The sequence below is a fragment of the Dasypus novemcinctus genome, chromosome 9 (genome assembly GCF_030445035.2).
Source record: "Dasypus novemcinctus isolate mDasNov1 chromosome 9, mDasNov1.1.hap2, whole genome shotgun sequence".
Taxonomy (NCBI): domain Eukaryota; kingdom Metazoa; phylum Chordata; class Mammalia; order Cingulata; family Dasypodidae; genus Dasypus; species Dasypus novemcinctus.
In genome coordinates, this window is record NC_080681.1 from 110,831,931 (window position 1) to 110,857,536 (window position 25,606).

General features: G+C 49.5%; 1 protein-coding gene across 1 annotated transcript; it reads left to right on the plus strand.

Moving 5' to 3' along the window:
• Window positions 1-2,818: 2,818 nt before the first annotated feature.
• Window positions 2,819-25,606, plus strand: IFNLR1 (interferon lambda receptor 1). Its single transcript, XM_004465391.4, has 7 exons — window positions 2,819-2,909; window positions 8,012-8,135; window positions 16,248-16,432; window positions 18,034-18,176; window positions 20,431-20,590; window positions 20,714-20,847; window positions 21,717-25,606. The coding sequence occupies exons 1-7, from the start codon at window positions 2,852-2,854 to the stop codon at window positions 22,479-22,481; spliced, it is 1,569 nt and encodes a 522-aa protein (XP_004465448.1). The 5' UTR covers window positions 2,819-2,851; the 3' UTR covers window positions 22,482-25,606.

The following is a 25,606-nucleotide window of genomic DNA, read 5'->3' on the forward strand; positions in this document are numbered from 1 at the left end:
GAGGAATACTGATATGGGATGTTATTGACAGGATATATATGGTTGACAGGGAGTTATACAGGGCATATGCCCAGGGTATATGGTAATGTCTATATATACTCATAGTGGAAACAAAAACAACAGCTGGGGGGGTACTGGGCTCCTGGCCGGGGGGTCACTGTTGTGGGCCCTGGGAGAGCAGCGGCAATCCTCCAGGTGCAACGGCAAGAACCAGGAAGGAAGGAGGGCCCAACAGTGGGCTCGTGATACTAACGGTTACACTTTTGAGCCTATACACCTGCAATAAGAACAAGGCCTAGAGTAGCATTGTGCCTGGGGGTTTCCTCCTGACAGCCTTCATGTTACTCAAATGTGGCCACTCTCACAGCCAAACTCAGCGTGTAGATGCGATGCATTCCCCCCAGCGTGGGACATGACACCCGGGGATGAGCCTCCCTGGCACCGAGGGATCACTACCACATACCAGCTGAAGAAGCAACTAGAAAATGACCTTGAATTAAAGATTCAATGCGGAACAGCAGAATATACCTGTCTACATATAATAACATGACTTCGGGAAGCTGTTTGACCTAATGTAAGGGGGAAATGGAAAGGAGAAATGAGATTATAAGGCTGTGAGTCTCTAAAAAAGAGTCTGGAGGTTGTCAGAAGGAATACCCCTATGTACAACTGAACAGAGTCTAAGAGACAGATAAGGTAGATACAACCCCAGGTATTGGTTCTCTTGAGGGATAAAGAGACCCACGGGTTCTATGGTCATGGCAGAAGGGGTTCACTGCCATGACAGATAGCCCTTCTTTGGAGCTGGTGTTTCTGCGTGATGGAATTGGACTCAGAGGGGATCTCTTTTCACAAGACTTGCATGCTACTTTATTGGAATTGTAGTTGGTGCTGGGTTTAAGATATATGTAGGGGATTTGAATCTCTGGACTGATAATATGACACCCAGGCCCAGAGCCTCAACAGACTTCAGCTCCTACACTTTGATTTATTGGACTTACTCCACTCAGCTAACATGGAGTTGAAGAAGGTCAACCACCACAACATGGAGCCTAGAGTGTCTACAACTGGAAGCAGGAGGAGTGCATCCAGTACCCATGTGGAATCTAAGCCCTCACTTGACATAGATGTGCAATGGACACAACCAATCCAATGTCCACAGAGAAAATGTGGAATGTGTGTGGAAACGGTAGCCATGGTGGCTGCTGGGTGTGGGGAACGGGAGGAAGAGATGAGATGTGGAGGCGTTTTCGGGACGTGGAGTTGTCCTGGATAGTGCTTCACGGACAATTACGGGACATTATAGATCCCCCCAGGGCCCACTGGATGGAACGTGAGAGAGTCTGGGCTATGATGTGGACCATTGACTATGGGGTGCAGTGATGCTCAGAGATGAACTTACCAGGTGCAATGGATGTGTCATGATGATGGGAGAGAGTGTTGCTGTGGGGGGAGTGGGGTTGAATGGGACCATATTTTTCATAATGTAATTTTTTAAAAAAATAATAAATAATTAAAAAAAAAAATTTTCTGGATCCACCAGGCTCTGTTCCCATGCATTTTCTCTCCAGAGAACTGCTGGGGTCCAAGCTTGCTGCAGTGATTGGGGCAGAGGGAGGCTCCAGGATTCTCTCTGCTGTGTGCCTGGTCCTAGTTCATGGCTTGATCGCAACTGACGGGCAGCCCACCCGGCCCATCACGGAGGCCCCGAGAGTGGACAGGGCAGTTACCCATAGGCAGTGAGGCCGCCGAGGTAACAGGGTCTGAACCCAGACTCTGGAGTCCACCAACTGCAGCAGCTTCCCTCAGCCATAAAGGGGAGACAACCCCTCATTCAAGAGTGCTGTGAGGGCCAAACATACTTAACAACTGGTAGCTGTGATTATTTTTGGTAAAAAGTAACTTTTCTTGTTGGAAAGCAATATATATTAATTATTGAGACAGGTACAAACTAAACAAGAGCAAGAAGGAATATAGATATGTATCTTCACTATATGTGTGTGTGTCCTCACCAGCCAAAACACCGTTAACAGTATGCTCCAAGATCTGTCTACACGTACACACGCACGCACTTTTTCTAATGGGCCCCTATCTTGGTACTTGCTTTTCCAGATTTTAATGGATTGTGAGCACGCCCCTGTCGCTCCATAACCGACCGCAACGCCCCTTTAAACAACTGCGGCATTTCCGCGGCGCGGCGGGTTCCATTATTTGGAAGCGGCCACGCTTCTGGTGACCGAGGAACGCCGCGGGCCGCGGAGTCGGGGCCACAGCTGTCCCCGGAACGGGCCTCTCCAGCCCGGAGGCCGCCAGTCCCGGCGCGAAGCGTGCGGAGAACAGCGGGGCCACCGCCCGGTCCTTGGCGGGATCCAAGCGCGGAACGAGGGAGAAGGGCTCGGCCCGGCTCCGGGACCCCGCCGCTGGGAGCCGAGCCTGCGCTGCTCACGGGGCTTTGCTCTTTCGTCCTGCTAAGCAGTCCCACTCTGGAACCCCCGACGGTGCTTGCGCAAAGGTTCTGCCCTCCGCACTCGCGCGCAGACACGCGGTTTGGCTGAGGTTTGCGGGGATCGGGGCACGAGAGCAGAGCCCAAGCAGTGGGAGCCTCGGGCGGGTTTTTTGAGCAGGAGCGTGCGGGGAGGCCGACGCCCGGAGCGAGGTACCCCATCTCCCCCCAGACCCCACCCCGGCACTCCGCCCGCAGCCAGGCGCCCCGGGGGCTGCCCCGGTGCAGTCCCGGCCCGCGCGGGGCGGGCCCGCGGCTCGGCCTCCCATTGGCTGCGGGGCCGCGTCACCTGCCGGGAAGGTGGGCGGTGGGCGGTGGGCGGGGACCTGGGCCCTCGGAAGGGCACCCATGGCGGAGGCGCGGCGGTGGGTGCCCCTGCTCCTGTGCTTGCTGCAGTCCTCTCCAGGTAAAAGGCGTGGGCCGCGGGGGCGCGAATCCGCTCTGCTGACCGTCATCACTTTTTTTCCTCCAAGGGCTACACAGACACGGGTCTTTGAAATTCCTGTCTGGGACGATCCGATACCTGTTTCCTAATTCTTAGGGTGAACTTGGGGGGAGAGGGGGAAGAGAGACAATGGCAGTTTAGAAAGTAACTGCATTTCTGTACGAAGTGCTTTTTAAGGTTTCCTGAAGCCCTTTCCCCTGCCTTGAGGCCGCAGGTGCCCATCTCTGGAGGGGGAAGCTGGCCCGGTGTGCCGAGCCCTCCCCTGCAGTCCCTTCCCCTCCCTCGGCCTGGTGGTGTCAGAAACAGCGGCCAGGCCTGAGCGGGACCGCGCTCGGGGAGCTCTGGCTCGGCCTGCGCCTTGCGGTGTGACCCTAATGTCTCCTTTTCTTCTAAATCATCTCCAGTGGAAAATATGCCTAACTTGCCACCATTCCAACCAACTGGGGGGAGGAGAAGGTCCAGAGATGGCCCTGGGGTAGCTTCCCAGTCTTAGAGGCACAGTTTAAGATCTGGAAGGGCCCTTGGACCAAACCTAATAACAAAAGCCAACTTTCACTGAGCAACTCCTGTGTGCTGTACGCCGTATTATCCAGTTTAAGCTTTACGGACAGTTGGTCAAGGTGGGTATTATGTACCTCCTTTTCAGATGGGGATCCTGAGGCTCAGAGCAATTAAAGGAGAAGGTGGAGGCAGCACACACAGTATAGGGAGATGGCCAGCTTTGGCCTCGGGTGGGCAGCTGGAGCAGAGCTGTCCGTCTACCCATCCTCCCAGGGCAGCTCAGCCACACCTCAGCAATTGGCAGCTGTGAAATTTCTTCCCTTGCAGCTTCCTTTTTGTCTGCAAAGGTTTCAGAGGTTGTGATAGTTCTGTGTCTGTGTTTTTCTGGCCTGCTGAGGATCAGTGTCCCTGTGGGTGGGGGGAAGAGGATTGGGACTTAGGTCCCCTGTTCCAAACTCATTAGTTTTCCTATCCAGACCTGGTTGGAAGTAACCCAGACCAAGGGATATTTAAAATTCACAACACAAACTGGTGTAATGCTAAAGGGTGAGGTGCAGCTCGATTCAGGTTCCAATCCCAGCACCCATACAAACTGGCTGTGTAGACTCAGGCAAAACATGTCTTTGAGCCTCACCCCATGTGGGTGGTTTGTCCTGAGGGTGGATGAGATTTTACATACAACATGCCAAACCCATGCCCGGCACCCTTTGGGGGCTTGATGGTAAGAGAGTGGCTTGCAGGCCAATTTTGGCCTCTCGCTGGCCACCTGCTAGGAAGCCCAGAAGCCAGAAGGAATGACAGCATCCAGGTGATCCAGTTCCAGCTGCTGGACAAAGGTGGGGTAGAAGCAGACTCCTACATTGGATTCCAAAAGGGCAGAGGTGGACAGTCCAGGCTGGTCAGTAGTAATGCCCCTCCCCCGTGCCATTCTGTAACCTGTATGGATTTCCACTGTAGCCCCTGTGACACTTCAGGGCCCCAAATTCTCCATAGCCCATGAGTTCCTCAAGGGCAGGAATCAAGTTGCATTCCTCTTGGAAACCCCAGTATCGCACAAAGGGCCTAGTCAATAGATGCTGTTGAAAGAAGAAGTTGAACAGGCCACGGGAGACCTGGAAGAGGAAATGTGGTCAAGGGCTCAGACTTGGGAGTTGGCGAGGCCCAGATTTGAAATCTGGTTCTACAATTTAACAGCTCAAAGCCTCCGTTTCTTCATCTGTAACACAGTGATCATAATTGATACCTACTTCCTGGGGGGGTATGGTGAGGGGTGAAAGAGAAAAGGCAGGTAAAGTGCCTGGCACATGGTTAGGACACAGCACATGTTAGCTGCTGTTGCTGTCATCATCATCATCAACACCACCTCTTAGAGAAAGCAGGGAACACTCCATGGAGGAAGGGACTTTGTATCAAGTCTTCGAAAGAGCAGATAGTAAACCCCAGGCGGTCAGAAGTACCTGGGTTTAAAAATACCCAAAAGATTCCACATGGATGATGGCTGCAATTCCTCTGCTTACAGCTGTAGTCACTGTTGATTCCCTGGTGTGGTTCCATCATCCATGTGGAATCTAAGCCCCCTCCTGATCTAGAGGTGGAGAGGACATCACCATCCCAGGGTCCACAGGATGGAGGAATAAAATATGGACTAGAGTGGACTTACTGATATTCTACTATAAAATTATTGTGGCGAGTAAAAAAGAAATTGTAGCACTGAGGTGGAGAAAGTGGCCACAATAGTTACCGAGGGCAGGGAGAGGGAAGGAGAGATGTGATGTGGGGGCATTTTTGGGATTTTGAGTTGTCCTTAATGATATTGCAGGGTCAGATGCTGGACTTTATATATCCTGCCATAACCCACTGAATGTACTGGGGGAGAGTGTGAACTACAGGGTAAACTATTATCTGCGTAGTGCAGCAGTGCCCCAAAATGTGTTCATCGAGTGCGATGAGTGTGCCGCAATGAAGAGGGAGGTTGTTGGTGTGGGAGGAGTGGGGTGGGGGCGTGGGGCATATACTAGAACCGCTTATATTTTTTAGTGTAACTTTTTTTGTGTGATGTATATATCTTCCAAAAAATACAATGTACAAAATGATGTTGTGGGGGGTGGGGAGTGGGTTATATGGGAACCTCTTATGTTTTTTGTTTTATGTTTTTTAATGTAACATTCCTTGTGATCTATTAACTTTAATTAAAAAAAAAAAAAAGAAACACCCAAGAAGGCAGTGGTTTGGGAAGAGCAAGAAGGAAGTTTGGCTGCAACCTGATGAGCCTCTTGGGGAGTTGTCGGGGAAAGGTCAGCCAGGTGGCCCCACCAGGCCAAGCTGGGCAGGGCCTCATATGCCCCGATAAGGAGTGTGGACTTTATGCTGAGAGCAAGGGGAGGGCCTGAAACTGGAGAGACTTTGTTGCAGAAGAGGAGGCTTAGCAGTGAGAAGGAGGCACAGAGGGTCCCGAGGAAGCAGGAGGACCGTCACAAGGCTGTTATCTATGGGAGGCACCAGTGGTCTGCTCCAGACCGTGGCGATGGGGGTGGAGAGGAAGAGGATTCCAGAGTCACAGCCAGGGTAGACCAGGCAGGAAGAGTGACATCTTGGAGGAGGAGGCTGGTGAAGAGCAGGACTCAAGCGTCCAGGGGTTCAACGCATACTGCAGAACAGGCACAGAATAACCCGTCAGCATGGATTCAGGGCGTGCTAGCGCAGTTGGAGGCCTGGAATGGACAACCTGCGAGTTCTTGTCACCCAGGAATCCATGACTGCGGGCTAAGACCAGAGAGTTGCCTGACTCCCTCCCTTTTTCCCTCTTAGCAACAAATACGTACTGACGGCCTAACATGTGCCAGGCGCTCTTCTAGATACAGGGGACTCAGCAGTGAGCACACCAAAGATCTTGCCCTGGTGGAATTTACGTTCAAGTGCGGGGAGAAAGCCAACTAGCAAGTAGACAAGTAACTAGGCAGCGCATCAGAGGATGAGTGCTAGAGAGGCACGGAAAGTAGGATAAGGGAGATGGGGGTGCCAGGGAGGGCAGTGGGGGCCAGGTAAGATGGGCAGGGAAGGTATCATCTGAGCAGAGACATGAAGAGAAACAAAGGAGTGAGCCAGATGGCTATCCAGGAGGAAAGCAGCCTATGCTGGGGGCAGCACGTGCAGAGCCTTGAGGTGGGAGCATGACTGGTGTGCGCTGGGAAAGGCAAAGAGGCTGGTGTGGCTGGAGAGGGAGCCAGGGGAGAGTAGCAGGTCAGACAGGGTAGGGTCTTGTAGGCGATTGGAAGGACTTTGGCTCATACCTTGAGTGAGATGGAAACCATTGAGTGTTTTTTTTAAAAGAAGCTTTTAGATTACATAAATATTACATGGGAAATGTAGGGGATTCCCATATACCTCACCCCGTGCCCTCCCACACTTTTCCCCATTAACATCATCTTTCATTAGTGTGGTGCATTTGTTACAATCGATGGGCACATATTGAAGCATTGTGCTAACCATGGTCTATAGTTTACATTATGATTTACCCTGTGTACCGCACAATTTTATAGGTTTTCACAAAATGTATCATGGCTTGTGTCTGTCATTACAATGTCACGCAAGACAATTTCAGTGTCCCCAAAATGCCCCATATTATGCCTCTTCTTCCATGGGGGACTTTTAAGCAGAAGACTGACATGATCTGACTTTCATTTTAACACTGACTGCTTTGTGGAGAGTGGATTGAGGGGGCAAGGCTGAAAGCAGGGAGACCAGTTAGGAGAGCTTTGACATAATCCTCACTCAGCAGATATTTACTGAATCCATACAGTGTGCCAGGCACCACTGCGAGCCCTGGAGACATAACCAAGAAGAAGACCGAGCCCCTGCCCTCGTGAAGTATCCACCCGTCCTTGACCCTCAAGGCTGCCCCTGCTAGAGTCCAGCAGGTGGTTCCTGTTCCATGGTGTTCCACTGGAACCCTGGGGTTCATGCAGATCTCACCTGGTATAGAGGGGAAGGGGCTGCCCATTGCAGTACAACCAGGTGGCAGCAGGGCTGTGACTACAATCCTGACCCCTGATTTGCAGAAAAGAGTTAGCTGTCCTGAGATGCTGTCCTTAGAAAGACCTGCTTGCAAGGCCAGCCCTTGGTCGGCCTCTGGAAACTTAGATCTGGGGAGGGTCCCCCCACCCTGATAAGGATGGCTCACTGTGCCTAAACAGCTTGTGGTTTGTGCTGACCCACTTTGCTTCTGGGAGTCTGGAATTATGGGTACCTATGTGACCAACCCCTAGTGAACAGCCTGAACACTGAGTCTCTAATGAGCCTTCCTGGTAGACAACATTTCACACAAGTTGTCACAACTCATTGCTGGGAGAATTAAGCACATCCTGTACAGCTCCACCGGGAGAGGACTCTTGGGTAACCCAAGAGGTTCCTAGTCCATACCACATCCCCTCTGCTTCAACCACCCAGATACCTGTTTCCTCAAACTCGGCAAGCATCTGACTGCCCACCGTGCAGCTGTTTGGCTGGCCTGAGAGGAGACCAGCCAGGAGCACCAGGCTTCACAACCTCTTTCTATCCCACAGGCAAGCCCCATCTGGCCCCTCCCCAGAACGTGACACTGCTATCCCAGAACTTCAGCGTATATCTGACATGGCTCCCAGGGCCTGGCAACCCCCAGAACGTGACCTATTTTGTGGCCTATCAAAGGTAGTGGGGAGCCTCGGGGCTGGTGGGAGGGGAGACTGGAGGTGGGCCGTGCACTGTCTGGGGTGGCTTTGTTCAATGTGGTCAGTATTTGCTGGCTCTGGGTCCCATAGGAGATGGCACATGGCAGGTATGGGGAGGGGCGTTTGAGGCTCAGGTATAGGTCTGGAGGTAGGAATGATGTTGAAAATCCAGTGCACAGGTGATCGGTCTGCCAGGGATAGAGGTGCATCTTTGAGAAAAGTTGATGTGAGCCTCTGAGGGCTAGCTGGTGGAATGCTCAATGTCCTGGATGAAGCCCTGGAGTTGTTCCAGCCAATTGGGAAAGACAAATATACAGCAAAGGGCCTGTTAGGGTCCCCCTGCAGAGCCTGGGGCAGGCATTGCTAGATGGTCACCACACTTCCCCTCACTGAGCCTGGTAGGGCCTTGAGATCCTTCTCGATCCCAGGCACCACTGTTGATGAAGAAGAGTCTGGAAATGGAAAACAGAAGCAGATCCACCATCCTTGCATTTGGAGAGCAGGATGATGAAAGCAGGCACTCAGGAGGCTTAATCTAGATTTGGTGGGGAGGGGATAGCAGGAAGGGGAGGGAAGTACCTAGCCTCGAGGACCCACCCCATGCCAGGCCAAGTGCTAAGGATCTTACGTGAGTATTTCTCATCTTCCTCCCTATACACCAGGCAGGTGCCATGATGTCCCCACCAGAGAGATGGGGAGACTGAACTCAGAACGGTGTTGTGACTTGCCCTGGGAAGCTCACCGTGGAGCACCGAAGTGGGTGTTGCCAGTGTCCCTTCACATGCCTTCCCTCTGTAGGGTCCAGGCATGAGTGATGGGCACTGCCTTAGGAAAGGCAGGCTGCAAGGGAGATTTCAGAAGAAAGGACCAGATCAGAAGACATTGACTGTGTGTTTGCCACGTGTCAGGGTCTGTGCCAATACATTAAATACATGGAATTGTCTCAGCAGCTATGAGGAAGGTTCAATACAGATGAGGACGCTGAGGCACTAAGGGTGAATATATTGCTCAAAGTCCTACAGCTAGTAAATGATACAGCTGAAATAAATATATTAAGGAGTTAAAATCTCATTCTCTGGGCCTTTTTAAATTCTCCCTTCTATTTTATACTTTTTAAAACCTCACTGAACCCAACTCAAGAGCTAGAGTATTATCAGTAACTTCCATCTACCTGTTTGCTCTTCTCCATCCTGTTCCCTCTCTCCCTAACCCCCATTGCCATCCTGAATTTTGTTTTATTTCTTTGACTTTCCTTGCAGTTTTGTCTTCTATGTATGTGTCTGCAGGCAATATACTACTTAGTTTTGCATGTTTCTGAATTTCATAGACAGGGAATAGCACAGTATGTATTTTTCTGTTTCTGAGATTCATCTGCATTGATTGGTGTAGTAGTTGTTCAGTCATTTCCATCGCTACATAGTATTCCATTATACAAATACCACCAGGACCAGCTACGTAATTTGCGGAGCCACATGCAAAGTGAAAATGCTGGGTCCCTTGTTCAAAACTTGAGAACTTCAAGGCAACAGCAGAGGCTTGAGCCAAGTAGAGGGCCCCATGTGACTAGACAAATCCTACCCATGAAGCCAGCCCCAAGCACCACAACTCATTTTTTCAGCCTCTTAATGGACATCTTGACTAGCGTGGCCTGTCTGGAGTAGCTGCATACAACGTGGTCAGCCTCTCCTGGTCCTCTGTGTCCCCTAGCATGTGGCAAGTATATGATGATGGCCATTCTAGGTTCAGGTAAAGGTATGAGAGGTGGGAGAACAGTGCATAGGGAATAGGCCTGCCAAGGATGGGAGTGAATCTTTGAGAAAAGCTGGAGCAGAATTAGGTGGAGCTGTGAAGGCCAGAGAATGTACATATCCCCTGATGCCTGTGTGCAAGAGGTAGACACAACTGGGGGTGGAATTCCTGGGCTGTAGACATGCACATCTTTGAATTCACTAGAGCACCTCAAACTACTTTCCAGAGTACTTGCTGGGGATTGAATTGTGTCTCCCACAAAAGGCATGGTCAGTTCCCAACTCATGGTCTCGTGGGTGTGAGCCATTTGTAAGTAGGGTCTTTGAAAATATTATTAGATAAGGAGTTCCCAAACTGAGTGAGGGTGGGCCTTGATCCAAAAAAGCCGAAGTCCTTAGAAGCAAAGAAAATTAGACGCAGAAAGACGCCACTGGGAGCCACCAAAATCTGGAAGTCAACGGAACCCGAAAGAGAAAGCAAAAGAAGCCACCATGTGCATCTCTATGAGATGGGAAAGTCAAGGAAGCCCAAACATCACTGATCAGCCAGGAGATATAGACAGAAGATACAAAGGGAGCAAGGCTTTTCGGCTCTGAACCATGCACTAATAAATTCATTTTGTGAAGCCAACCCAAAGTGTGGTATTTGTTTTAACAGCCAGAAAACTGAAACAGTTTGTTCAAGTTTACACTCCTGCCAGCAATTCCCATCACTTTATAGATTCACTAGTAGTTGGTATTTTTGGCCTTTGAAATTTTTGCCAGTCTGGTTGATGTGAAATAGTATGGCACTGTGGCTTTATTTTGAATTTCTCTGATTAACATGACAAGGTTGAGCACCTCATCATATGACTATTAGCCATTTGTGTTTCCTCTTCACTTTGGTATTTTCATTGGTGTGGGCCAGCTGGTGACAAATTCTCTTTATTTCCTAGATTTTTTTCTTAATTTGGAGATTAAAAATGGATAAGACATTCTAGAATGACAACTTTTTCTTTTAGCATTTGGAGGATTTCAATTTACTGTCTTCTAGCTTTAGAGGTTTTCTAGTACATCACCTGTCAGTTTTAGTGATTTTTTAAATAGAAATTGTCTTTCTGGCTGCTATGCCTTTGGTTTCTAAGTGGTTTTACTAAGCTTTCCTGTGCCAGTGTGATATTATTGATGAATTCCAAAAAGAAATACTAATTGTGTTTGTAAACGTCTGTTCCTCTGGGCTTGATACCCTTTGATTGTATCAAACTCAGAAGTTTCACTTTTACTCGATTAAGTTAAGATTAGGGCTTTGATTTGGCCATGTCAGTAGGACATTGAGTCCCTGCCCCCTTGGTGGGTGGACACTCACACAGAAAACAACAGGGCAGAGAGCTTAGTTTTGACGCTGGAGGCTCCGGGAAAGAGGTGAGCAATTTGCCTGATGGTTCACAGCTGGCCTTGTGCGGCTGAGCCTGGAAAGAGACGAGCCCCAGGAAGAGAGCTGAGCCTTATGCCAGCCTACAGCTGAGATCTGAAGAAGCTGGGACCATGGAGCCTTAAGAGGAAGAGGAAGGCTGAACCCTCTCAGAGACTGGCAGCCATCTTGCTCCAACACAGGGCAGCAGACTTTGGTGAGGGAAGTTACTTACTCTTTAGGACCTTGTGACTGTAAGCTTCTAACCCAAATAAATACCCTTCATAAAAGCCAACAGAGTTCTGGTACTTTGCCATCAGTACCCCTTTGCCTCACTAATTTATGTCCCTAAGTGCATTGTTTTTCTTTATATTTATCCAGATAAAACTTCATGAAACTTCTTGACTCTGAGGCTCAATTCCTTTCATCAGTTATGGAAAAATCTCAGTTATTATCTTTTCAGAATCCTTTTGCCTGTTCTATCTCTCATCTCTTTCTGGGACTTGAAATATGTATATGTTAAACTTTTTCACCACGTCCCATTGTGTCTTTTTGCTCTTTTTCGGTATTATTCAGCCTTTTGTTTCTTCTAGCATATCTTCCAGTTTATTAATTTTCTCTTCAACTAAGCCTAATCTGCTCTTTGTTATTTCAGTTATTTTTAAATTCTAGAATTTTCATTTGATTCTTTTTTTATAGTTTTCAGTTCTCTATTGAAATTTTTCATTTTTTTCATTAATTTCTTGAGCATATTAATCAGAATTATTTTAAATCTGTTCTTTTATCAGGAGGTGACATATAATGTCTGTCTCACCTTTATGATATTACAGCCATTGATAATTGTGATGGTTAAGTTCGTGTGTCGACTTGACTAGGTTATGGTGTCCAGTTGTTTGATTAAGCGAGCGCTGGCCTGGTTGTTACTCTGAGAGTATTTCATGGATGTAAGTTATTAGTCGGTTGATTGCATCTATGGCTGATCACATCTACAATCAACAAAGGAGATTGCCTTTGGCAATTAGAGATGTCTCGTCCATCCGGTTGAAAGCCTTAAAGGGAGAACTGATGCTTTTAGCAGTCAAAAAGAAGAATTTCTGTCTCTGCCTCAGCCGACCAGCTTTTCCTGGGGAATTCATTGAAACCTTCATTGGAGTTCCTAGTTTGTGGCCTGCCCTGCAGAATTAGGATTTACCAATCCCCATGGTTGTAAGCGCTAATTCCTAAAATAAATCCCATAACATTTACTCATTGACATACATGTCTACATACATACATTCCTGCCGGTTCTGTTTTCTCTGGAGAACCCTGACTGATACAATAATCAAGGCTTAGGTCTATTAATTCATTAGAGATTGCAAATGGTAATTTTCTAATAGCTTTTTTACCTTTTGTGAGTTGGAATTATTTTACCAAGAGCTGCTTTCTCTCATCTAGTATTTGGTTATCCAGTGGTGCCATTCAAATTGTCAAGGCAAAATAAATGCTTGATTTTTTTTCTATTTTCCAGTTTTTATGATATTGAATTGGTTCCCTATCATCTCCCAAAAGTGACCACTTAGTTTCTTCTTATTATTATCATTATGAACTCAAAATTTAAACATCTCTGATAGGCTTCAGTCCATTGCAATTTATTATATTTGGTGAGACTCAATTTGCCCCATCCTTAGCCAGTGAAAGTCTCTTCACTGTGCCCTTTTAATTTAATACATACACAAAGACCCTAGTAGTCTTTGATTTCTTTCTTCCTGTCTGTTATGGCAAGATATTCCAGGATCATCTCACACAATTCTTGTCCCAGTCCTAAAACCTGGAATCAGCAGTTTGTCTGTTTTGTAGGAAATGGTATTTAAAGACCACAATCTGTGTGCAAGCTGTGCTGGTAACTACTTAGCCACTCTTATAGGGCTTTTCTGTGAGCAGAAAAGAAGATACACACACGGGTGCGCACTCACTTTTTCTTTAAAGATAAAATGCCTAATTAGTTCATACTGATAATTCTGATTTAAATTCAGTTCTTAAAGATTTTACTTAACCCCTTCTGTATTAAATCTGTATTTTCTTTCCTTCATTCTGAGGATCCTGGTTCTCAGGAACATAGGAGATGATGGAATTAGAATACTCCATAATTTCTAATTTTCTTTATCCCGTAATACCACCACCGGTATGATTACTTAAAACAATTTTCAAAAATGTTTTACATACATTCTCACCACCAGCAGCACATTTTTTATAGTTATTCTATATCTTCATTGCCAGAGCATTAGCCATTACATACTTGTCTTGGTTTGCCAGGGCTGCTATAACAAAGTACCACAGACTAGATGTCATCAACAACAGGCATTTATTGTGTCACAGTTTGGAGACTAGAAGTCTGAAATCAAGCTGTCAGTACATTAGGATCGTGCTTTCTCCAAAGTGTGTGGCGTCCTGGTGGTGGCTTGCAGGCCATCCATAAGTCTACCCCTACCTCCATCACATGGCTGTCTCTCTCCCCATCTGTCTCCTGCGACTGTGTCCAAATGTCCTCTGCTTCTAAGACTCCAGCTATCTTGTATCGAGGTCCACCTTATTCAGTGTAGGATCTTCAAAGATTCTGTTTCCATTGGGTTCACATCCGCAGGACCAGGGGTTAGGACTTGAATGTGTCTCTGTGGGGGGCGTGATGTAATCCAGAACTATACTGTATCTCTCCCTTTTTAACCCTCATTTCATTTTTGTTGTTTTGTTTTGTTTTGTTTTTTGGGTTTTTTTGGTTTGTTTTTTGAGGTACCGGGGCCAGGGATTGAACCCAGGACCTCGTGTGTGGGAAGTCAGTGCTCAACCACTGAGCCACATCGGCTCCCCTGAGTTGGCTGCTTCATGTGTTTGCTTGTTGTTTGTTTTTATGTTTTTAGGAGGCATTGGGAACTGAACCCGGGACCTCCTATGTGGGAAGCAGGCACTCAACCACTTGAGCCACATGCTCTTCAGTTTTAATTCTACAAGTTTGACAGACTGAATAATGTCTCCCAAAAGATGGCTACACCCTAATCACCAGCACCTGTGAACATGTTACCTTATGTGGCAAAAGGGACTTTGCGTTATGTGATTAAAATAAAGATCTTGAGATGGGGAGTTTATCCTGGATTATCTGGGTGGATCCAGTGTAATCACATAGGTCCTTATAAGAGGGAAGCAGTAGAATTAGAGAACGTGATGGAAGCAGAGGGAGAAAGGATGATGCCATGTGGGGCCATTGTGTTAAGGAATGAGGATAGCCGCTAGAAGCTGGAAAAGGCAAGGAAGCAGATCCTCCCCCAGAACCTCGAGAAAGAGCCAGCCCTGCCAATGCCTTGATTTTAGCCCCATAAGACTTGTTTTGGACTTCTGACCTCCAGCACTATAAGAGAATAAATCTGTGTTGCTTTAAGCCAGTAAGTTTTGGTAATTTACAGTAGCAATAGGAAGCTATTATAACAAGTAACTATTTAATGATCACCACTAGTCCTTATGTCAGTGTCTCTCATTGTATGGCTGTCCAAAGCTTGTTCTTTCGAATATGCTCGGAAAGACCACATAGGAACAATGTTCCTTGAGGTCTTGCATAATGTGCTGTGGGGCCTCAAGTCTTATGTGCCGCTTTAACATCTTTGAGCCTCACGTAAGGCCTAACCAGGAGTTTCCCTGCTCTTGCCAGACATGCCCCCCACGCAACAGGAAAGCCTTCCCACCCACCCAGTTCCCGTTTCAGCCAGACTAGCTGCACGTCACCCAGCCTTTAACATGATGGCTCTCACTTCCCTGCCAGCTGCTGGATTATGCAAACAAACCAATCACATCCTCCTGTGGGAACCGGAAGTCACCCACCCTCTTGTTTCCGCAAAGCCTGTCTCCCCCAGCCCCTGCTGGGTCCTCTGCTCTCGAGTGCAGCCCCCGCGTGGCTCCGCGTGGTGTATGGTGTCATCCTCCCCCAGGCTGAGAGTCCACGTTCCTAATAAGCTGCCGTCAGTCTTACCTGTCCAGGGTCTAGTGTCATGTGTTCAGCCACCCCCATAACTCAGCAGCAGGAGTCCTTCCTCACCTATGGGGTGAAGAGGAGGTGGCCAAAATACATGACATAGTTTCTCTGTGCACTTTACATAAATATAAATCCCTTGGCTCACATTTTCTTTCTTTGTGTAGCTTAAATATATTACTGCCTTTTCTTCTGGAATAAAGCACTGCTGTCAAAAAGTTCAATGGTAATACAATTTTCTTCCTCTTATAAATCACTTGCTGTCTTTGTCCACAGAATTGTTTCTATTTCTTGAAAGCCCAGTAATTTGACTAGAAAAGGTCTTGGTGTTGGTCATCCTGGGTTGATATTTTTAAGTACTCTCGAAAGAGTTCCCTCTTGCCATGTTGCAGGCAACTCTCCTCTAGCCCAAGGGTGGGGCCCCTCTGTCTGATGCACTGCTGATTCCCCAGTGCCAAAAAGGGTGCCCAGCACACAGGTCCCATCTTTGGGCCTCATTATTCTCAGGAGGATGGAGTCATGGGCCATGCGTTCCCCTCTAACATCCCCACAGCACCCAGCACAGCACCTGGCATGCAGCAGGTGCTCCATTAACACCAGTATAAATAAACATGTGGCAAAAATGGTTGCTAGTACTAGCCATAGCAGCTATCGCAGCAGCTCAGTGACAAAAGCATGATGGCCCTATTTACAGATGAGGAAACTGAGGCTTTGGGCCAGTGACCTGCCTCAGCTTCCAAAGCTCATGAGAAAAGGAACAAAGATTCCCACCCACGTCTGTCTGGCTCCGGAGCCTAAATTCCTACCCAGGCTATGACTGGCTGCCTGGCTGGACAGACGGATGGGCGGGCAAACAATCAGGCTGAACAGAGGCACGTGTGATGGTATGTTCCCTCACATCCCTTCCCCTACCCCATAGTGCTGAGCCCACGGCCCAGGCTCTCCCATCTCCCCCCTCAGCTTGCCAAACCCCCTACGCTGGCGAAGAGTGAAGCGTTGCGCAGGGAGCAAGGAACTGGCGTGTTCCCTGACATGCCTGGAGAAACAGGACCTGTTCAACAAGTTTAAGGGGCGTGTGCAGGCCGTTTCTCCCAGCTCCAGGTCGCCCTGGGTGGAGTCTGAGTACATGGATTACCTTTCTGAAGGTAGGTCTGGGGTAAAAGATTGGCCAGGGAGGCTCTCTGTCCAGGAACTGCTCGGTGGCCCTGCTGTGCTTAGCCGTCTGTCTCCTACTTCCCCGAAGCAGAGGGCAGCTCCCCGGGGCAGCCTGCCACGGGCCCCCGGCTCCTGCCTGTGCAGCCTGACTTCGTGGGGGGGACTTAGGCAGCTCCAGCCACCAGCCCCAGCCATGCAGCTCTCTTTTTAAGAAACCAGTTTCTTTTTGTCCTGGTCGCAAACGTCATTTGTGTACACGCTGGAAGTTTTGGTGGAAAATAAAAGTAGCAAGAGAATCCCTTGTGCCTACTGCAGTTAGAAATCAGCAGTGTTAACACTGGATGAAGAGAACACACTCTTTTTCCCAATTTACCTTATTTCTAATCCTCACCACAATCTTGCGAGGTTTGTTTTCACTATACCGTTAAAAGTAAAGAAGACTCACAGAAGCTATGTAGTTTGCCTGGAGACACAACTGAAAGTGGCGGGCTGTGAGTTTAGCTCTTTCTGACGTTGGGCAAGCGGGCACGGGCCAGATCAAGAATGGGAGGAGGAGCAACGCCCAGACAGGACCCTCGGGGAGCTTAGATCTGTCACTTGCTGCCCTGGCTTCTGAAAATGTTTGAGGGTAAAACAGGACTTAAAGGAAGGAGAGGGAGGGTCTGAATGCATGACAGCAGAGAAGAAGAGTGGGTTTGCGAAGAAAGAAGCCAGCTGGCTGGAAGGAGAAAGGGAGAAGAGGGCTGGGTGGTAAGGAGAAGGGACGTGCAGGCAGGCTGGAGAGGAAGAGGAAGCCAAGGTGGACGGGAAGGAAGGGGCCTGGGTGGAAGGACAGGCACATGGTAGGAAGGAAACAGGTATGGACGGATGGAGGGGTGGGAACAGGAGGAGGAGGTTGGTGGGCAGATTCATGGGGGGAAGTATAGCAGGAAAGGCAGGAGGGAAGGGAAGGGAAAGGAGAAAGGCAAGAAGTGAGAGAGGGGAGAAGGGCAGGAGGAGGGAAAGAAGGAAGGAAAACAAGAAGGACAAATACAGAGATAGGAAAGGAAAGAAGAGATGGATGGGAAGGATGGGTGAGTAGAAAAGTAGACTGGCTAGGTAAGAGGAAGGAAGGAAGTACAAATGAAAAGGAAAACAGGGTGGATAGGAAGGAATGTTAGTTGGAGAGAAAGGAAACAAGGAAAGGATTATTGGAAAGAAAGGAAGCAGGCAGGAAGGCTGTCTAACTAGAGGAAGGATGGACGAGCCACTGCAATGGTTGGCTAGTCTGAATAAGGATTAGAAGAAGAGAGGGAAAGACACAGGGAAGAAGTTAATTAAAAAAATAACAACCAACTTGCCACCTCCTCCCGGAAGCTCTCCAGATTCTCCCGCAGCATACCCTGAGCCAGAATGATGCTCCCGACCTCTCCACTACCACCACACTTTTCCTACTCTAAGCTGGTCGCTCTCTTGAGTTTTGGTAGATTGCATATTTCATTTTTCCCTTAGCTGCCAGCTCAGGGCTGGGCCAGGAGCAGACCTGCCTGGAGGCAGAGGGATGGATGCGGGGTGGCCCGGAGGGTGCTGATGGGTCCTCTGTTTCTGCCAGTGGAGCCGGCCCCCCCCATCCTGATCATCACCCGGAGGGAGGAGGGCCTGCGCGTCAATGCCACATACCAGCTGCCCCGGTGCGTGCCCCTGCCGAATCTGAAGTATGAGGTGTATTTCTGGAGGGAGGAGACTGGGAATAAGGTAGGAAGCCCCTTGCCTCCCCCACTCCCGGCCGCACCCCCCACTGTCCCACCAAACCTTGCCGTCCCCAGCCTGCTCCCCAAGTGCTTCCCAGGAAGCCTTCCCCAGCACACCCCACTCCTGGCCTCAGGCACAGCTCAGTGGCTGGTTCCCAGGAATAAAAGCAGCCAGGACCCACCTGAGGGAGAGCCCGGGACGGGCAGTGACTGCGGTGGCTGGGCCCACCCCTGCCTGCTCTACCAGAGAGGCCGGCTGCGGGGCAGCCTGACCTGCGCAGCTCAGGGGCAACTGCACAGCAATTTCTACCTCATTTCTTTTGTAATTCTGAAAACCTTTATTTTTGTTTTTCCATAAAATCGATGGAACCAGAGTAGGCTACAGGAAGCCCATTTGCCAAGCCACCAGAACATTGCAGAAAAATCAGAATATACAGATGAGGGCTAAAAAGAAAATCAAAAGAACCCAGAGACAGCCACTAATAATACTTGGGTATAGATCCCATCTCAGAGTTGTGTCCTGCACATGTGTGCACATGTCTGTTTATTTATGGCTGGGTGTGGCAAGCCTTACCCATGCAGTGCCAATTAGTATGTATTTTGGCTTTGCAAGCCAGTCTCTATCATAATAACTCAACTCAGCTGCTGTAGTGTGAAAGCAGCCGTAGATAATAGGTGAATGAATTGACATGCCTGCATCCTAATAAAGCTTTATTTACAAAAACAGGTGGCAGACCAGGTTTGACCTATAGTTCATAGTTTGCCAACCCTTGATTTATGGAATCACCACCATTAAATTGCCTTTTAGCCTGCTTTACACCATTAGCAATATATCTCAAACATCTCGAGATGTTTTTCTACAGCATAATAGTAAAGAATTGCTTCAGGTCCATTGCATTGCGGTATGAGCCATCGACTTTTTTTTTTTCAATTTATTTATTTTTTTCTTCTTTTCTTTTTTGGGTCATTGCTTTTTATGAAATCTCCCACTTGTTGAATCTAATTTTTCCTAGCTCTGGGTTGTTGGGCAAGTGCTTTGATCTTTCTGAGCCCCAATTTACCCCAATTTAAACACAAGTAAACTATTGTAAAAAAAAAAAAAAAAAAGAAGGCTTTAAAAAATGCTAGATGAATGTGGGTTATCATTGCCTGTCTGAGATAGGTTTTACATCTGTCTTCAGACACACATGTAGTAAACACACACACACACACACAGCCATTCAATATTTACCCAGTGCCTCCTGTGTCCTGCACGGGTGCTGGGGTTGCTCTAGTCCAGTTCAGGGACCAGATAGTAAATAATGTCAGCTTTATGGGCCGTAGTCGGTCACAACTGCTCAACTCCGCCTTTGCAGCACAAAAGGAGCCACAGGCCCTGTGTAAACAAATGGGCATGGCTGTTTTCCAATGAAACTCTGTTTACAAAAACAGGTGGCAGGCCAAGTTTGGCCTGGGAGCTGTAGTTTGTTGACCCCTGTTCTCGTTTATTCTTCTTTCCACTGAGCCAACATTCCTGCTCTGCCGCAAACTCTGCATCCTAGGAATTTAGATCCAAAACCATCATGGACCCTGCCATCCTTCAAGAACGTCACACATGTCCTAGAACAGTAGAAATAGAATGCAAGCCAAATAATTTTAATTTTACTAGAAGCCACAGTAAATATAGTCCAAAAGAAACTGGTGAATTTTAGATTTTATTTAATCTTATAAATCTAAAATGTTATCATTTCAACATGTAATTAATAAAAAAATTTACTGACATATTCTTTTTTTCTCTCTCTGATTAGTGTTTGAAACCCAGTGTGTGTTTCATACTGACAGCACATCTCAGTTTGGACCAGCCACATTTCAAGTGCTCAGTGGCCATGTGTGGCCAGTGGCTGCTGTATTGGGCAGCACAGCCTAGGTCTCCTCTACCTGTAACAGCCAGATGAGCCCCAATAGATTGGAAGGCCGTGGGGTAGGAAGCCTGAGGGATCCCCCCAACAAAGTAAGGGAGCAAGAGGAAGGAATGGAGGACCAGCAGGCCCTGCCAGGGGCAGGTGGACCTGAGTGGCAAGGCTGATTTGAACCCAGGCCATCCCTACCTTGAGACTCAGCTGAAAAAGAATCCAGGTAGCATTGGGAAGTGAATGCAGGAAAGGAAAAGCAGGCTGAGGCATCACAGCCTTGCCCTGCCCACTCACCCCACCCCGACCTAGCGTACAGAGTCGATCCCACAGCAGATCTGCCTGACCTCGGCCTCTGTCTCCAAAAAGACCCTATTTCCAGCTACTCTGCATGGCCAGCCCGTCCAGATCCCCCTCCAGCCAGCCGCCAGCGGACGCCACTGCCTCAGCGCCAGAACCATATATACCTTCATCTACTCCAAATACAGCAAGTTCTCCAGCCCCACCTGCTTCTTCCTGGAGGCCCCAGGTGGGTGCAAAGTGACGCAGAGGAGGGACTTCCGCAGGTCACAGCCTCTCCCTATAGGGTGGTTAAGAAGCAGGAGTCTGGATTAAATCCCCCTCCATCACCCTGTTATTTCTCCTTCCTTAGGAGCCACGTGGCCATTCTCGGTGCTGCCATCACTTCTGCTGCCACTGCTTTTGGTGGTTGCCATCGGGGGTATAATCTGGAAGAGCAACCTGGGGAGCCCCTGGTTTCAGCAGGCAAAGATGCCACGAGCTCTGGTAGAGTAAAACTGAGGGGGGTTGTTGAAGAATAAGGGAAGGGGCTAGACTTACCGTAGTTAAGCTAGGACACACACCGATTTTCACGGCTGAATTTCCACCGTTAGTCACTCATTCCTTCAGCCTAACAGAGCCTTAGCCTTGGGACTCAGGCGAGAGCCTGGAAGGGCTGGGGGGAGGGCGACACCTGACACTGAAAGGGGAAGTCCTAGAAGGCCCCAACACTTTCACAAGCTAACCAGGCCCACCCTTGTGGCAGGCTCACTTCCTTAGAACCTGAGAGTGGCCGAGGCAGGGCGGCACAGCAGGGGGAAGCGGGAGGCTCGGTGGGCAGGCGGCGGGGGTGGGACGTGGAGACTGGCTTCGGAGTGGCCCTGTGGCATGCGGGGAACATTTTCAAGGCTCTTGGCTCTACCACCTGTGTGCACCCCTTTTTGTGCACACGAGCTCCCCTTACAGCAGCCAGCACCTGCATCCTGCAGGCTTCCTCTGGGGCTAGAATCTGTCCTGCCCTTGCACATGGTAGGATGCAAGTGCCGGGGAATGAGCACCGATGGCTACCAGGAACCGGGGGCGCCTTGCCCTACGCCCCTGCCCCTCAGGCGGCGCAGCTCTGAGATGCACGTGCTGCAGCGCTGCAGGGGCTCCCGGAGTTGCCAGCAGGCTTCCTCTCCAGCGGCCCATAGTGGTAACTTGCTTGCTAGCACCCCCTTTACTGGCTCCTTCCATGCTTCCTGGGATCATCTCCCAAAGAAACGCCCTGCACTTGATGCCTTGTCTCAGGGTCTATTTCAATGGAACCCAAATTTAAGAAGGCGTGGTTCAAGAAAGCCTGAATTTTCTGCTCTTTTCTTCCCTCCCCTAACCAGGACTTTTCTGGACACAGACACCCTGTGGCAACCTTTAAGCCCAGTGGCCTAGAATCCCCAGATGACTTGTTCCTCTGTCCCCAAAAGGAACTGACCAGAAGGGTCAGGCTGAGCCCTAGAGTCAGGGCCCCTGCCACCCTGCCGGCAGGGTCAGAGGAGGACAGTGCTGAGGATGAGGAGGAAGACACGGATGACAGCGGCAGCTTCGAGCCCTACCTTGGACCACCTCCCTGCCTGGGGCCAGAGTGCCAGATCCTGGGGCACTCTGGGGCAGACAGGCCGGACTCGGGGGGGCTCTGGCTTCCTCTGGTCCAGGTTGGAGACTGCCCTGCTTGGGACGCTTCAGACAGCAGCTGGGCCAGCTCGGTGGACTCCTCCCCCTGGGACGAGGCTAAGACCCCTGGCTATGTGGCCAAAAAGGGGGCAGGCAAGGAGGTGGAGGGAGACAGGCACTGGGAGCCTCTCCCGCTACCCAAATTCCCCCAGGACTCAGGTTCCCTGGAAGAATCACCCAAAGATGACCTCTCCTCATGGGCCACCTGGGGTTCCACAGCAAAAGGACCAAATCTGGTCCCCGGGGATCCCCCAGTTTCTCTCCAGACGTTGGTCTTCTGTTGGGAGAGCAGCCCCAATGAGGAGGAGGAGGAAGAAGAGGGTGGGGGGGAATCAGAAACTGAGGCCAGCGGAGCCGGCGGCGGGAGGCCTGTGGGCCCCCAGGACATGGAGGGCAGGAATGGGCTGCTCGGACACTATATGGCAAGGTGAGCCCCCACTCCCACTTCCCGGTGAGTCTGGCCCTGCTGCCCCGGCTGCTGGCTTCCCCAAGGACCTCAGATGCCACCAAGACTGGAGAGTCTGAGTGCATCCCTGCGACGCCAGAGGGGGCTTCCGGCACTCCAGGAGCCTGACCTCGACGCTTCTTGGCAGCTGGGCTGAGTGGTGAGAAGCCACCCCATCCTATGCCCTCCTTCCTGAGGGCCAAGCTCCGAGGGGGGCAGAGAAAAGGACGGGCTGAGGTGAGCGGTTGGTTGACTGTCAGATCCCAGGACCCACTGTCCCTGGGGTGACAGACCAGGTGGAGACCAGGACACCGTGCGACAGGGGAGCTCAGGTCACAGTGGACATCCAGGGCTGACTCCATTGAAGAGCTGGCTGGAATCTGTGGGGAGAGGTGGGCCCACTGGAGGAGCTTCTCGTGTATCAGAGCCTCAGGCCTTTCTCCGGCACCCGCTGAGCTCCCTCTTCCCCCAAGTCAGGCCTCCTGCTTCATGAGCTCCCAGCAGGGGCCAGCTGAAGAAAACTCCAGTTGGCTGGGGATGTTGGAGGGATCGAGATCCTTGGGGTCATGGGATTGCATACGTTTTACTATCAGACCTGGGTTCAAATCCCAGCTCTGCCATTTACTGGCTGTGTGATGATGGGGGAGCGGCCTTCCCTCCCTGACCCTCCATTTCCTCATCTGTGACTGCTGCCTGGGCTGTTGTGCAGGTTCGGGGAGATCACAGGTGTATGTAGCGCAGTGCCTGCCCCATCGTTGACGCTCTCTGCATTGGAGCAGGTAGGATTCTCCATCTCTCCAGGCTCTGAGGAGACCCGTCCTGGGCATCTCCCACCTGTGACCCCCGACTCAGAGTGGCTGGAGGCACTCACCTTTCAGCCTGTCCACCTCTAGTCTACCTCCTTCCACCCTCTCAGCCCCCCACTTCCCAGTCAGAAGCCAGAGCCCAGCCATGGGTACCCTGGTCCCTCTCCCTTTTCCAGGAAATGAGGGCTTTGCTTCGCAAGGCAGCGAACCCAGGGGTCCACCTTCCAGGGGATCCGATGTATTGGGGAATTGTTCGCCTGAGCCTGCAATCACTGCTTTGGTTAGCACTTTAGACCCTTTAGTTGGCTCTCAGGGTCCTAAAGGAGATGTCTTTTCCCTTCTAGTTCTAAGAAACCATTGTCTGCTGGAAACAGGTGGCTGTCCTTCCCCAGGGGTAGTGATGGGCATTCCAGACAACCACTTTGTCAACCTACACCCACCTGTATACCTACAAGCACACCTGAGTTTTTACCCATAGGACCAAGAGTTTTGTCTGTTTTGTTGCCAGGAATCTGAACACTCTTGGCTTTCTGACCTGAGCCCTGCCACTTAAGCTGCCAGGACATCCACGTCTCCATTTATCGTAAAAGGATCTTTGTACTTATTTTATCGTCAGAGCTGTGTCATTTGAAGCCATCATGAGAGTTTAGTATTAGATGACAGATCTGGATAAGGTCCCAGGGGTTGTCTAGTCTGGAGGGTCTCAAACCAAGCGGCCGAAAGGCCTCGTGTTCCATAGTTAGGGGTCCCAGGGGGAGAACCACAGGGCTGTGGCTTCTCCCCTCACCCCACTTCAACCTGAGCAGCCTCCTGTGCCCTGATTTGCATACAGTGACCTTCCACTTGAGGTTTCGTTTAGGGAGTTTCACTACTAAAGAAAAAGTTAGCAAACCACTGTTTTAATTGAACACCCATCTTGTTTCGAATGAAGAAGCTGAGGCCCAGAGTGGCAAAGGTACTTGTCCAAGGTCACCCAGCAAGGTTAAGGTGCTACCTGGGGCCCAAATGGTGATATATGGTATATAAAGCTGGTCTCTTCCCGGCTGGGCCGTATCAACAAAGGGCCTAGGTATCAGCCAGGATTTCCAAGGGGCACTAAGCTGGCAGGAAGCCCTCACTGCAGCTGGAGCTCACACAAGTCCTTCCAGGGGTTTCCCCTGCCATGAGGCTTAGCCACCTCATTGAACTGAAAGGAGGAAGAACAAGCTGAAACTCAGCTGGAGAAGGCTGTGACTCAGGGTCAGCAACCAGGGAAATGCCCAGACCGAGGCTTACGTTCTTCTGGGACCCAGCTGAGCCGCTTCATGATGGTAGCGTCACAGAACTGACAGCTGTCGTCGGTATTGTCTTAGGCCTCTCTGCTGTAACCACTTTAATCCCTATTCTTTAAATCCTGCTTTGTTTTTTAAGAATTCTTTTCAAAGTTCAGTTTCTGATAGAGGCTGAGATTTTTAGGAATTCTAAAATCCAGCTTCTTTATACTCATTCAGTAGAACAAAAAAGCTGTAGCAAGCATTAGGAAAGAGCATTGTCATCAGTATGATCGTGTGCTACATGTGTTCATCCCTTAACTGTTTACCAAACCCTTTCCTACATGCCACAACGACCTCTGGGAGCTGCATAGCATGGGCTCTGGAATGCACTTGAAGGACATCAAGAGAAAAAACTGTAGAACCTTTGTTCTTTGTTAAAGCAACATATCTAATTCTTAGAGGAGCTGAGAAGATTCTATATTGTACTTATTTTTTTAAAGATTTATTTTTTTATTTATTTATCTTCCCTTCCCTGCCCCCCCCAAACCAGTTGTCTGCTCTCTGTGTCCATTTGCTGTGTGTTCTTCTGTGTCCGCTTGTATTCTTGTCAGCAGCACCAGGAATCTTTGTCTCTTTTTGTTGCATCATCTTGCTGTGTCAGCTCTCCGTGTGTGTGGCCCCCCTTCTGGGCAGGCTGCATTTTTTTCGCACTTGGTGACTCTCCTTATGGGGCGCACTCTTTGCACGTGGGGCTCCCCTATGCGGGGGACACCCCTGCATGGCACGGTGCTCCTTGTGCGCATCAGCACTGCATGTAAGCCAGCTCATCACACGGGTCAGGAGGCCCTGGGTTTGAACCCTGGACCTCCCATGTCGTAGGTGGATGCTCTATCCATTGAGCCAAATCCACTTCCCTATATTGTTCTTAAATACTTGTAATTTATTTCTAATTTTGTTCTATGTTTATATCGTATTTAAATAACGCCCTAATGCTTGTTTGTATTTAATAAAGAGCTCTATTTTTAGAGAAAAAGTCATAATTGAACAGAAAA